The sequence below is a fragment of the Rutilus rutilus genome, assembly GCF_951802725.1.
Source record: "Rutilus rutilus genome assembly, chromosome: 18".
In the NCBI taxonomy this organism is placed as follows: Eukaryota; Metazoa; Chordata; class Actinopteri; order Cypriniformes; family Leuciscidae; genus Rutilus; species Rutilus rutilus.
The window spans coordinates 34,303,401-34,318,839 of NC_140231.1; the positions used below are offsets into that span (position 1 = coordinate 34,303,401).

General features: G+C 36.5%; 1 protein-coding gene across 1 annotated transcript in view; it reads right to left on the reverse strand.

The window, feature by feature from the left end:
• The window catches only part of ermp1 (endoplasmic reticulum metallopeptidase 1), a 29,471-nt gene extending 21,070 nt beyond the window's left edge, over nucleotides 1–8,401 (reverse strand). Inside the window, exons 1-4 of the mRNA XM_084387228.1 lie at nucleotides 8,087–8,401; nucleotides 5,660–5,964; nucleotides 1,617–1,744; nucleotides 164–269 (exon numbers count right to left, since the gene is read on the reverse strand). Of these exons, the coding sequence (XP_084243354.1) occupies nucleotides 164–269; nucleotides 1,617–1,744; nucleotides 5,660–5,964; nucleotides 8,087–8,355 (808 nt within the window). The 5' untranslated portion in view covers nucleotides 8,356–8,401. The remainder of the gene's footprint in view (nucleotides 1–163; nucleotides 270–1,616; nucleotides 1,745–5,659; nucleotides 5,965–8,086) is intronic.
• Between the last annotated feature and the right edge of the window lie 7,038 nt (nucleotides 8,402–15,439).

The following is a 15,439-nucleotide window of genomic DNA, read 5'->3' on the forward strand; positions in this document are numbered from 1 at the left end:
AGTGTCAGTAAATGACGACAGGATGATGAAGTGAATCTTGTCCCGCCTAGCGACAGTGAAGATTCTCCTGCAAGTGTTCGGCGCTGACACACACAGGTGTGTGTGTGTGTGTGTGTGTGTGTGTGTGTGTGTGTGTGTGTGTGTGTGTGTGTGGAGTGTTTACCTGTCTGAAACACCACCTCCTTCCCCCCGACACCTGCCGCCTCCAGGTTCACAAACGCTCGCACCTGCTGAGCCCAGGGATGCTGGGTAATGAAGCCGTGACTCGCCTGAGAGAGAGAGAGAGACGTCAACAACCATCAACCTCGACCTTTACATGCATGAGTGTGTGTGAGTGTGTGTGTGAGAGCGTGTGCAGACAGTGCACTCCCTGATGCGATACTGTAGACTGTAGATTTTGTCCCTGATATTATCAATCTTATAGTGAAGAAGTTCATAAAGTCATTACTGCTGTGCTGCTTGGAAACGTCTGTGTTTGAAGCTTTCTTTTTCGTTAGTTTAGCCACTGTCTCAAATAAATACCTAGGATTATGTTTATTTTCTTCTAATAGGTTTGAAAAATAAGCAGATCTAGCAGCTTTTAAAGCCTCTCTGTATGCGATCGAGCTCTCTTTCCATGAAATGTGAAATAGCTCTATTTTGTTTTCTTCCAGTTGCTCGTTGTGCCACGGCGTTGGACTATTTGCTTTAATCTTCTTTAAAGTCCGCGTGAACCGGAAGTTGCAAACGCCTTTTCTCCAGTGCTGTGACGTATTTCCCAGTGAAAAGGAATATTGAACAGAGGGCAGGGTTTTACTCTAGCGCTCCTCCTCTCCATCTCTCGCTCATTACAGACTAACGATTTGAGGGGAGTGGTTAAGCGTTTCTCAACCCAAGCCGTCAAGCATACGTCATCTGGGAAGGTCCTCCAATGCAGAGGCCAAAAGCCAAACGAAGCCAAAAAATTTTTTTCTGTGTTTTAACTTGCACGGATTAATTGTTCACCACAAGACTAGTAATATGCGCTAACAAAGTAAATAGGGTCCATTTTGATTTCAGTTGGACTTTAAGCGCAACGGAGCAACTGTGTCTAAAGTGCTGGAAAAGAGAGAGTTCAAAGTTTCTTTGAGAGTTCTTCTAAGCTATCCGGGACACTGAGATGATGAAACTGATTCTTTATCAGTTCTGAAACTGTGTGTGTGTGTGTGTGTGTGTGTGTGTGTGTGTGTGTGTGTGTGTGTGTGTGTGTGTGTGTGTGTGTGTGTGTGTGTGTGTGTGTATGAGAGAGTGTGAGTGAGTCAAACACAGTTATACCATGAACGGTGAAAGTAATGTGAGCGATTCACATCCAAACATCTGAACGCATTTCACTGATGAGACCCTCACATGCTGGCTGAGGTCAAAGGTCAGTGGTGTCATGACCTCTCACCTGCTGGATGATCTCTTAGGAAGATGAGTGTGTGTGTGTGTGTGTGTGTGTGTGTGTGTGTGTGTGTGTGTGTGTGTGTGTGTGTGTGAGAAGGTCAGCCACACCTACAGGATGTTCTGCTTGGCCCCGTTGAACAGGAAGATTAGTGTGTGTGTGTGTGTGTGTGTGTGTGTGTGTGTGTGTGTGTGTGTGTGTCGTGACCTCTGACCTGCAGGATGTTCTCCTCGGCCCCGTTGAACAGGAAGATCACGCCGTGTTTGAGAGGAGTGGAGAGATTCGCCATAGAGTGTAAAACCTCCAGCATCACTGAGCAGCTGACGGCGTCATCACTGGCTCCTGAAACACACACACACACACACACACAGTCAGGGGCAGCGCTAGGGCTGGGCTAAGGGGGCTTAAGCCCCAAATGTTTTTAGTAAAGCCCCGAATATTTTGTCACCTTGTCTTTCTCATAGAGCAGCCGCGATTACCCAATCATGAAAAGTGCGTATTACAGTTTTATTTATATTTTACCCTTTGCATTAAAGGAACTTACGACGTGCTTTTGCAGCTTTGAGCATTGTAGCCAATCACAGACATGTCTGATGAACGCATCGGCCAATCAGAGGCGTTTAAATGAGTCGCTGTGCTGAAGATGTGTTTTGCGCGAGCTAGTTCTACACTTTCGCAAACCTGTCATTATTACTGGCAATAAACTTAAGATGCAAATAAGAGATTCACTGCAATATATTTGATATTCTTGATGCTGCTCTGATGCATCACGCACCGCTCTGTTTGTTGTTAGGAAGACTAAAATTCAGCGGTCTCGCTCATCAATGTCAGAGTGATTAAAGAAGTGAACGAATGCCTGGTAAAATTTAAGTAGATAAACATTTAATATTTGACTGTTTTACAATAGAAATGTTCAACTACCGACAGTATCCGGTGGCGCAAATTACTCAACTTTTTTTTTTTTTTTTTTTAATCAAACTTTGCCTTTTTGAATCGAAAATATGCTATAATTTCCTTGATTCATTTAGAGAGAATGCATGCATAATTACAAATAAAATATTATTTGCAAATAGTTACAATTATTTTACTAATACAATAAGCCTTTCTTTTTCTTTATTCCCTTAAAATCGCTTTTATAATTAATTAATTCCTTTACATAAAAATACCCAATTTTAGTTTGGGCTAAAGCCCTGAATATCCACTGACCTTAGAACCGGCCCTACACACAGTTCTTAATCACACAGAGCCTGCAGTTACTACTGACACACTAGAGTAAAGCATGCACACACACATCATGAAATAAAATCAATAAAATCAGAGCAATTTGACATCAATCCAAACATGACAGAACAACAACAGAATCACAGACTGACTCAAACCACAACTGCCTATGAAAACACTAATGCATCTTTAACATGCTTTAACACAAACACACAAACACACACACACACACACACACACACACACACACACACACACACACACACACACAGAGAGAGAGAGACTCTCACACTCTCTCACATTCACACACACACAAACTCACACAAACACACACGCTCATGTATATGCATCTTTAACATGCAGACATCAGCAAACCATCTGACCAGATCACTCACACACACACACACACACACACACACACACACACACACACACACAACACTGTTCCCGCTGTTCAATTTCACTTCCTGGATTTCTAAGGATCATGGTTTCACAACACAGATCACAAAATAGTATAATAGGAAATAATGCACTGTATGCATAAATAACACCGTAATGTAACACACCCGTCCACAAACACACAACATCAGACACAAACACAGTGACAAATGAGAAAGTCATGAGATCTGACTCAAAGATCACTGACACCAACCACAACGAAACCTTAAACTGTTGGATCTGATCTCTGTCACTCCAAACAACAGCAAAAACTAACAAAACTGAGACAAAGTTCACCAGTGAAGAAATGAGGAACGTTCTGTTCATGACATCATATCAAAACAATTCCTCACAATAATTCCTCATAAGACAAAAAAACAGCCTGTTCTGGATTCCCAAACACACATGAGGTCTTCAACATCTCAGTCATTTCTCCCAGACAGTGAAGAGTTACACAGAGAGAATGACTGAGAGATGGCTCTCCTGAGGAAAACACTAATAGAGTTTAGAAAATAAGATTTACAGTAAATAGAGTAAGATGTGCTCAAGATCCCAAAGCCCGCAGTAAAAAGTCAGAGATCTCATTATAAACTCTCAGTTTCCTACTTTAAAACATCTGAGACAAAGAAAATTGTGATTCTCAATTATGTCTCATTTAAGTCTGAGAAGTTATGAAAGAGCAACGTCTGAGCAATAACTCTTTCCCTTAATGAAGCTTTACAATATTCACTGCAAGAAACCAGTAGAAACATACTTAGATACTTAGAACATAGAGTTGATATTGTATCACACTTGAAACTTAAATGATACGTCACGCGATTGAGATCTCAAAGCTCTGAAAGAGGAATTAAAGGGACAGTTCACCCAAAAATGAAAAAAATATTAATTTGATAAAATAAAAAAACTTTTATGATGGATAGATGCACTTTTATGATGGACAGATGCACATTTATGATGGATAGATGCACTTTTATGATGGATAGAGGCACTTTTATGATGATAGATGCACTTTTATGATGGACAGATGCACATTTATGATGGATAGAGGCACTTTTATGATGGATAGAGGCACTTTTATGATGGATAGAGGCACTTTTATGATGATAGATGCACTTTTATCATGGACAGACGCACTTTTATGATGGAGAGATGCACATTTATGATGGATAGATGCACTTTTATGATGGATAGATGCACTTTTATGATGGAGAGATGCACTTTTATGATGGATAGATGCACTTTTATCATGGACAGATGCACTTTTATGATGGATAGATGCACTTTTATGATGGATAGATGCACTTTTATCATGGACAGATGCACTTTTATCATGGACAGATGCACTTTTATGATGGAGAGATGCACTTTTATGATGAATAGATGCATTTTTATGATGGAGAGAGAGATGCACTTTTATGATGGAGAGATGCACTTTTATGATGGCTAGATGCACTTTTATGATGATAGATGCACTTTTATCATGGACAGACGCACTTTTATGATGGAGAGATGCACTTTTATGATGAATAGATGCATTTTTATGATGGAGAGAGAGATGCACTTTTATGATGGAGAGATGCACTTTTATGATGATAGATGCACTTTTATCATGGACAGACGCACTTTTATGATGGAGAGATGCACATTTATGATGGATAGATGCACTTTTATGATGGAGAGATGCACTTTTATGATGAATAGATGCATTTTTATGATGGAGAGAGAGATGCACTTTTATGATGGATAGATGCACTTTTATCATGGACAGATGCACTTTTATAATGATAGATGCACTTTTATGATGAATAGATTCACTTTTATGATGGACAGATGCACTTTTATGATGGAGAGATGCACTTTTATGATGGACAGATGCACTTTTATGATGGACAGATGCACTTTTATGATGGAGAGATGCACTTTTATGATGATAGATGCACTTTTATCATGGACAGATGCACTTTTATGATGGAGAGATGCACTTTTATGATGGACAGATGCACTTTTATGATGGACAGATGCACTTTTATGATGGAGAGATGCACTTTTATGATGATAGATGCACTTTTATGATGGACAGATGCACTTTTATGATGGAGAGATGCACTTTTATGATGGACAGATGCACTTTTATGATGGACAGATGCACTTTTATGATGGAGAGATGCACTTTTATGATGATAGATGCACTTTTATCATGGACAGATGCACTTTTATGATGGAGAGATGCACTTTTATGATGGACAGATGCACTTTTATGATGGACAGATGCACTTTTATGATGGAGAGATGCACTTTTATGATGATAGATGCACTTTTATGATGGACAGATGCACTTTTATGATGGAGAGATGCACTTTTATGATGGACAGATGCACTTTTATGATGGAGAGATGCACTTTGATGGACTTCAAAACAGAAACAGCCATTCACTGTCATTATAAAGCTTGGAAAAGCCAGGACATTTTTTTAATATAACTCTGAAAGAAGAATGTCATTTACACCTAGGATGGCTTGAGGGTGAGTAAATCATGGGCTAATTTAACTATCCCTTTAAGGAAGAAGCGGGTTGATGTGTGGAGCGTTGATGTGACGTACCCGGGCTGTTGGCCACGGAGTCGAAGTGGCAGTTGGCGAGCATGAAGTGCTGCGCGCCGGTCTTGGGTTCGAGTCTGACGGCGACGTTGGTGACGCGGGCGTAGACGCTGGTGAAGCCGCCGAGGAAGTCGATGCTGAAGGAGCCGGTGGGCCGCTGCACCTCCACAGTGATGGAGTGAGGCCCGGTTCTGCTCTCGGCCCGGATCTGCTCTATCTGATCCAGCAGGTACTGCACCGTCACGACCTCGTTCTCTGGGCTCCCGACGGTCCGCGGCCCCACGCTCGTGATCCGCTCCAGATGCTTCCTGATGCACATCATCATAACACACAACTTTACACATGTGAGCTCAACTCTGCTACTCTGTTTTTACTCTATTATTATTTATTTATCTATAGATTTTGAGTTTTGTTTAAATAAGAGTTTTATCATTTATTTAATTGCAGCAGAGAAGCCAGATAAAGATTCAATGTACCTGTGTGTAATGAATGACTAAAGATGACTCTACTCTATTCTATTCTACTCTATTCTATCCCATCCTTTCTACTCTACTCTATAATATTCTTTCCATTCCACTCTACTCTATTCTACTCTATCCTATCCTATTCTTTCTATTCTATTCTACTCTATTCTATTCTATTCTACTCTATCCTATCCTATTCTTTCTATTCTATTCTATTCTACTCTATCCTATCCTATTCTTTCTATTCTATTCTATTCTACTCTACTCTATTCTACTCTATCCTATCCTATTCTTTCTATTCTATTCTATTCTACTCTATTCTATCCTATTCTTTCTATTCTATTCTATTCTACTCTATTCTATCCCATCCTTTCTACTCTACTCTACAATATTCTTTCCATTCCACTCTACTCTATTCTACTCTATCCTATCCTATTCTTTCTATTCTATTCTATTCTATTCTACTCTATCCCATCCTTTCTACTCGATCATATTCTTTACATTCTATTCTACTCTATCCCATTCTTTCTATTCTACTCTATTACATCTGCTCTATTTTATTCCACTCTATTCTATTCTATCCTATCCTATCTTTTCTACTCTATTCTACTATATTCTATCCACTCAATTCTATCCTATTATATTCTACACTACTTGATTTTGTCCTATTCTTTTCTACTCTATTCTGTTCTACTCTACTCTACTCTACCCTATTCTTTCTATTGTTTTATATTGTACTCTATTATATTGTACTGTATTCTACTTTAGTCTACTGTACTCTATCCTTTAAGGACGAATGAAACATTCACAATGAGATGAATAAGAAACAAATTTTCATTTATTGCCAACTTTAATCATCATAAGTAGAGATATCTGTATGATATATAAAACATAAACATGTAAACATACAAAAAAATGTTTTATATAAATGTTTTTTTTTCTTGTTTTAAGCACATTGAATTAAATACCATTTTATTAAAACAAGAATGAATGAATTTATTGCAACTCGCTTACTTAAAGGATCCGTAACCTTCATGTGACTTATTTTATGTTGCCAGAGATATTTACTGTATGACATGAAAAACCAATACTAGATATCCTAAAATTAACCTTTTATTATCCTTTTAGATTCTGTTCATGCAAAACTCAGCAGACAGATATTATTAATGCATTAAAGTTGATAAATATGGCTCATAATAAGTCATCTATTTTACCACGGTAGCCATAAATAATCAGAGGTACTAGTTACTGTTGTCATAGGAACACTCTGTCATATCAGTAACAAAAGTAACAATAACAGTAGTAACCACAGTAGATGTAAACAAAATACTGAGTATTTTGGTAACACTTTACAATGAAGTTCATTAGTTAACATTAGTTAATGTATTAACGAACATGAACTAACAATGAACAATTCATTTGTTATAGTATTTATTAATCTTTGTTAATGTTAGTTAATAAATCCAGCTGTTCATTGTTTGTTCATGTTAGTTCACAGTGCATTAACTAATGTTAACAAGCACAACCTTTGACTTTAATAATGTAGACTATTATTAAATGTTGAAATTAATATTAACTAAGATTAATAAATGCTGTAGAAGTATTTTATGTTAACTAAGTTAACTAATAAACCTTAATCTAAAGTGTTACCAGTATTTTAATACCAATCAAAATTACAACTTAATTTAGAATAGTTAATAAAAACACATACAGACTTTCAGGAAAAAATATTTCAATTTTAAATGTTAAATATGAGTCTATATAAAGTTTTTTGGGCGGTCTATCACAGAATAAACAATCATGAAATAATTTAAAACACTATAGCATTTTTTCTTGACATTATTGTGATTTACCATAGTATTCTATTAATGTATTATTGACGTGGCATGTAAATATTATGATATATGATTATTATGGTAATCATGCAATACCACAGTAAACATGGCTGTACTGTGGTAAAGTGTACCTGGCCCGGACGGAGTTGAACTGTCCTGTGCTTCTGCTGATGACGAGCTGCTGGACTGAGATCAGAACCAGAACCCACAGAACACACACGAACCCGAGCATCAGAACCACAGCGGAAGTCTCACTCAGCAGCTGCGCGCTCACTTCCGGCTTGTGTTTGCGGCTCCGGAACCCGTTCATCGCGTTCGCTTCATCGCGACTGTTTTCCTGGTTCTGCTGGTTCTGGTTCTGCTGGGCTCTGACCCTGCGGACCGTAGAGTCTCTCTCCATCTTTACTGCTGCTGTCAGCGCGGACGGAAGCGGTGGAGGGACACACTTCAGCAGAGACGAATCGCAGTGATGGGAGGGCCAGATACACAAGCCCCGCCCATGATGTGAACATAGGCCCCTCCCCTTAGTGTTGTCTTTCGAGACAGTGCAAACTGAACTGGTGCATTACTGCCATCATCTGTGTGAAAACACACACTACACCCATTAACTACATTTAATCCTCAATATAACTCTTTTTAGCATACAGGAATGTTCCTAAATTTATAGACAATATTTAGAATATTTTTCTTTACAGCCATTCATAGCCTATATTTCTATATAGGTAACATATTTACATTTACATATACATAGGCCTACATACATACACACATCTACATAAATTACTGTTTAGTTTTAGACCACAGCGACTCCATCTGGAAAACCCCAGCAAAAATACTATAGTTATTTTAATATCACCTTTACTCATTATTGATCAGACTGTTCTGATCTGATCGAAAGTTCTGACATTTTCACACAAAATTAAATTGCAAACGATTGTTGATTGTTCAATTATAACTAAAAATGTCTTAGCGAAATATGCAATTTAGTCTATACTGTGATATTTAAGATGCTTTTTTTTTGTAAGAAAATTTAAATAATTCGTTCAAAATAACTGGCACTGTGTGTGTGTGTGTGTGTGTGTGTGTGTGTGCCCTTGTTTATATTACATAGTGGGGACCAAATGTCCCCATAAGAATAGTAAAACCTGAGATCACCTACATTGTGGGGACCAGCCAGCGGTCCCCACTTTTCAAAAGGCTTATAAATCACACAGGACGAGTTGTTTTGAGAAAGTAAAAATGCAGAATGTTTCCTGTGATGGGTAGGTTTAGGGGTAGGGTTAGTGTGTGTGTGTGATGGGTAGGTTTAGGGGTAGGGGCAGGTTTAGGTGTGTGTGTGTGTGTGTGTGTGTGTGTGTGTGTGTGTGTGTGTGTGTGTGTGTGTGTGTGTGTGTGTGTGTGTGTGTGTGTGTGTGTGTGTGTGTGTGTGTGTGTGTGTGTGTGTGTGTGTGTGTGTGTGTGTGTGTGTGTGTGTGTGTGTGTGTGTGTGTGTGTGTGTGCGTGCGTGCGTGCGTGCGTGTGTGTGTGTGTGTGATGGGTAGGTTATTAGGTGTTTTAATGTGTATTTTTCTGTGCAGTCCATGAATCTTGAACTGAACATACTAAAATGCTAAAAGATACTCTCTTTTCATCAGCTTAAATTGATATTAAAATGTATAATGCATAAACTTATAATATTCAAACAATAAAATAAGCTTTCCTGGAGCTCAAACAGTCGAGCGCTGGTGCTTGTAACGCCAAGGTACGGGTTCGATTCCCAGGGAAAGCAAGAACTGATAAATAAATAGCCTTAGGCTTCTCATTCCATGAAAAATTTATAAATATGTACTTTGAAATGCAACAATAAACAATAAAATAAAACAACAAACAAACAATGGAAAACAATAAAAACTGCCAAAAGGCTATGTAACTGCGAGCACGCCATCTGTGCAGAAGGTGGAGCGGCTGTCAGTGACCACATCCCGGCCTGATGAGTCAAACACAGGATTTAGTCATCTTTGTCATGAAAGGAAACACGGACGAAGCCTACTCATATTTGCATTGGCGGGAACTGTGTGGAGTTTTCTGTTTTCCGTTTGATACGGCAATCGAGGAAAAGAAGGAATAGACGACGCAAATCTAAATATATCCATCATTTTTGCGAGCTGATAAATGAACTTTTTGCACATTATTGGAAATATTAAGGCTACATTTTAAACTATGAAGGCGAGCCAGTGGATATTCTTGAGATATTAGCCTACACAAGCAATGTGCAAACTTTGCTGTAGTAGAGTTATGCCGGTGGAGAAGTCTCAAAGCCCAGACAATTATTAACTAAAGAAAGCGAAAGTAAAAATATCATTTTTGATATTGATAGTGCATCTCTCAGAGACGATGAGACCTGAACACTTCAACGTGCTGATAACGGTAGGCTATAACTGTCTTAATATAGGCTATTTTCTTAATATTTCTCTTGAGGCCCATAAGTAGTGAAAAAATAAGAAGAGAAGTAGGCTATTTCGTTTTTAAAAAAGTTATTTCTGAAATGAGGAGTAGCCTATAGGCTAAGCTAATCTAAATAATCTTTAACTTTCCTCGCCGCTCGTCTGATGATGCGCTATACAATTAATGCGGGGAAATTGAATAGTAGCTAATAGCCTATTAATTTAATAATAAAAGTAGGCTAATAATAACAAAAATAATAATAATTTATTAGGCCTACTACATTAAATCCTCTTGATAAGGCCGATAGCTGATTGATCATATTCTGATTCAGTAGGCTATACTTCAAGTGTGTTAATAATTAGTTAACTTGAAGTGTGCTATTTTGGAACAACTAATTTTGTACTAAGTATATATTTTTGTAATTAAATTGTAGTAAAGCATAACTTAATGGGGCGGTTTCCCGAACAGAGATTAAGCCTAATCCTAGACTAAAATTGCCATTTAAACCAGATTAACAGAAATCTGCTTTCGCGGTCAAGGCTTTAAAATAGTGCTAGATTTAGTTTAGTCCAGAGTTTAATAAGATGATTTCCTGGATGAAGACTAGAGTTACCCCAGGACTAAATCGAGGCTTAAATTAAACCTTCCAGGAGGCAGGTTTAACTAAAGGCTATTACTTGGACACACACACACATACATACATACATATATATATATATATATATATATATATATATATATATATATATATATATATATATATATATATATATATATACACTACCGTTCAAAAGTTTGGGGTCAGTAAGAATTTTTATTTTATTTTTTGGGGGAAAGAAATAAAATAAATCAACACTTTTATTCATCAAGGATGAGTTAAACTGATCAAAAGTTACAGTAAATACATTTATAATGTTAGAAAATATTCTATTTTAAATAGCCTAAATGCTGTTCTTTTCAACTTTCTATTCGGTTTTTTTTTTTTTTTTTTTTTAGAAAATTTGTACACAACTGTTTTCAACATTGATAATAATAATGAATATTTCTTGAGCATCAAATCATAATATCAGAATGATTTGTGAAGGATCATGTGACACTGACTGAAGACTGGAGTAATGATGCTGAAAATTCAGCTTTGATCACAGGAATAAATTACAGTTTAAAATATATTAAAATAGAAAACAGTCATTTTAAATTGTCATAATATTTCACAATATTAGGCTATGTTCACACTTAGCGTCTTTTTTCAAACTGCCAGCGTCTGTTCTACATTATAACCCTATGGAGTAAAACTTTTTTTTACAAAAAAGTCCTGAGTGCTTTTTTAGACGCCACCGCCGGCGTCTTTTTCTGCAGCTCAGAGCGTCTTTTTAAGTTGAAAAAAGTTCAACTTTTCTGAAAAGAACGCCCTACGTCAAGCGCCTTTTCGACAGCTGACCAAAGAAGCGAGTAGCGAGACCTGTCGTTTCCATAACAACAAAAACAACAAGAAAAAAAACAATTCGAGAAAAAAAAAAAGTCGAGAAAGAGAAAGTTGGCTGTTACCGGGGAGGAGAACGTCTTTGTGTCACCTACAATCTCCTCCCCGGTAACTTCAAAAGCCAACGCAAGAGCCAACTTTCTCTTTCTCGACATTTTTTGCATCACACAGCACTAGGCTACTGTTGCAGCTGTTGTTATAGCAACAAATGACGCGCTCGGCTGCTATTTGTAACCGAACGCTGCCAGCGTTTTTTTTTTTTTTTTTTTTTTTTTTTTTGCTAAAAAAACGCCGTTGTCAACTTTTTCTTGTCAAAAAAGACGCTAAGTGTGAACATAGCCTTAAAGTGTACTTTTTTGTGTGTTAAAAGTACAAATTCATTATGAGTGTCTTCCAAACATACAAGCAATAAACCACAAGTGTATTATATTTGAGTAAAAATGATATGCTCAGTACACTCTAAAAACTTTATGATTTAATCAAATTTTTGTGGTGAAACATTTTTACACTCACAAAAATTTAGTAAATTTTAAAGCTGTGAAATCAATGATATATACTGTATGAATTGAGTAAATGTCAATAATAAAATGAGTAAATCTGAATAACTTAATTACGTTATATGACAAATAAAATTAATTAGATATAATCAAAATGATAAAACACCACAACTGTAATGCTATGTAAAAAAATAATAATAATTGAGTAGATATAATTGAAATATTATATGGAATTTAACCAAGCAAATGTGCTGTATTTACTAAATGTAAAAGTTAAATTAATTTAATATTGGACTATCAATTAAGACAGTTATCAAAATGTTGCATTTACTTTTTTACACTATTTACCTCCAGAAGTAGCCTACTTTACAATGAACATAATAAAACCAAATTATAAAGAAAGCAACTGCACACACATTTTTTATTGAACATTTATTTGTCAATTAAACATTAGACAAAGTCTAAAATCAACCTATTAAACATTTCATCCTTCTTAATATTCAAGTTGATTGGATGTAAAATAGCCATATGAGAAATGACTAAATCACTTTGTTATATTATTAAACCATAAAAAAAGCAAACAAATATTACTAGCTTAGCTATACTTTGTACAATGTACTATTGTGTACTATGTGTATTTTGAAAGTATACTTTCAATGCATTGTTACAATGATCATTTCCAGTAGCACACAGTTAAAAATATACCTAAAATATTTTAATAAAGTGCAAATAAATACACTTTAAAAAAAAAAACACTTCAAGGTTTCACTTCAAATATATTTTTCTAAAATATATTTTTAGAAAACATACTAAAGCACAATTTTTTTAAGTCTGTTTTTGTTAGTATATTTGCAATGTACTATTGGAAAAATGAATATATTTCAATTACAATAAAGTATATTTTTTTTCCACTAGGAATTAACCCTATCAGGACCAGACACGGATAAATACTGACATGTAGCGCCTGTTCGAGTTCCAATGTGATGGCATCGCGTCTGAGGATATCTGCAGCCTCCTTTCATTAAGTGGACTTTCTCTGGAATACTTGGAACTTGTTAAGACTGAGTACTCTTATTAACACCACTTCACTGCCTTATCTCAACATCATTGTGTCTTTTGAATCAAAGCAGGTTGTTTTATTGTTTGGTTATTTTGCGTAGGCCTACGCTGTTTTATTTTATTTTATTCGCCATATTTATATTTTGTTGACATTGTGAGAAAATAATTCATTATTTTATTTGACCAATTAATACATTGAGTGAATTTGACTCATGACTCTGGCTTCTTTACTCCTCTTCTAGTTACTGGACATTAATGGGGTAAATGGTCCTCTCAGGTGATTAGTAATCAGTGCAGTTTTCAGTACAGTATTCATTTCCATATCTCTTAGTTTTTCAACAAGCTGATTTTTTTTCCCCAATTCAATTCACGTTTATTTGTATATTGCTTTTCACAATACACATCATTTCACAGCAGCTTTACAGAAAATGTATGAGTCATATTACAATATACAGTGATTAGTTATCAGAGGAAACTAACTATTTCAGAAATTGATTTAAAAAATTTAGTAATTTAATGCCGAAAATGCGGGGAAAGGGGAATGGGAACAAATGCAGTATGGAGTCTCTTTGTGCGCGCACGCGCTCCGCATCCATGGTTCCTTTATGAGCAGTGTTTCCAGTTTTCCGGTGATGTCAGACTTTGAATTTCACTTACTCGATTCTCCACAAACGGTTTCCACTGTTTGGAACTACTCCTAATCCAATGAAAAGTTATCATCGAGTCAGTCCAGAAATGCATTTCATTTTCACTCACATTCAGATTGTTCGATATGAATTTTCCAAGTCTCGCTCCGCTCCCATTAACTCTAATCTGGCCGGGTAGTGTCATTTTCTTTAATGGAGCAACTTTAGTTTTGGAAGCGATCAGACTGGTTTTACACTCTCCATTTCGTTTTACGCACCGCAGATATCCCGCGGCGCAGTAGGCCTTCTCACTGGCATCTGTAAATACATGAATCTCACGCTCAGCTGTTGTATTTACACTCGTTTCGTCATTTTTCATTTCAACATCATTATAATAACGACGTGGGATATTTATCTTTTTCAAATAGGGTATCTCTGAGCACCATGATGCCAGGTTTGCGCGAGATCACTGGGAAGATCTTCATCCCAAGAAATTCCTCTCTCCCACATTTCTTGAAATAGACATTTGACTCGACTGGTAAACGGGGACAAAAATCCAAGGGGTTCGAAGATGCGCGCATAATAATAAAAAATAATAAATAACATAAAAAACCCCCCACATTGATTATTGATTTAGTTTTTTATCAGATCTGAATGCGACCAATTTTCAACATTTATAAGCAAAATTTAATTAAAAATGTAAAAAAATTAAATAACTGACATAACTGAATGTGATGTAAGGGCGTAGGTTTGGTTTTGACATTGGTGGGGGCGGGGAGATCCCCAGAAGCTGATCTGCATCTGACATTACAGGGACAGTTCACCCCAAAATGGTTTTTTTATGTTTTATGGGGACTTTTTACAGACATAATTATTTTACACTGTACAAACTGTATATTATAATGTATATCCCCCTACACTAACCCTGCCTATCACAGAAAAGTTTAGGCATGTTTACATTTTCAGCTGTTTTCCAAAAACAAAAACAAAAAAACAAAAAACAAAAACAAAAAAAACAAAAACAAAAACAAAAACAAAAAAACAAAAACAAAAAAAAACAAAAAAAAACACATGGACAAGTATTTCGGATATTGCCATCTTTATAGGGACATTTTGTCCCTATAATGTATGTTACATACACACACACACACACACACACACACACACACACACACACACACACACACTAAAACATAGGCTACACAATCATTCTCCCCCCAGTTATTTCACGGTGAGATTCTGTGATATCAGTTCTAAAACATAGACCTGGGCATATTGACATATTGAAGTGGGTGTGGCTTCAATGACTTGACTGCGCACTAGTGCATAATTCTGAGTGCATCAGCCTATAGTATTGCAGAGGAGGAGTTTAAACCACTCATATGAAAGCTGAACTTT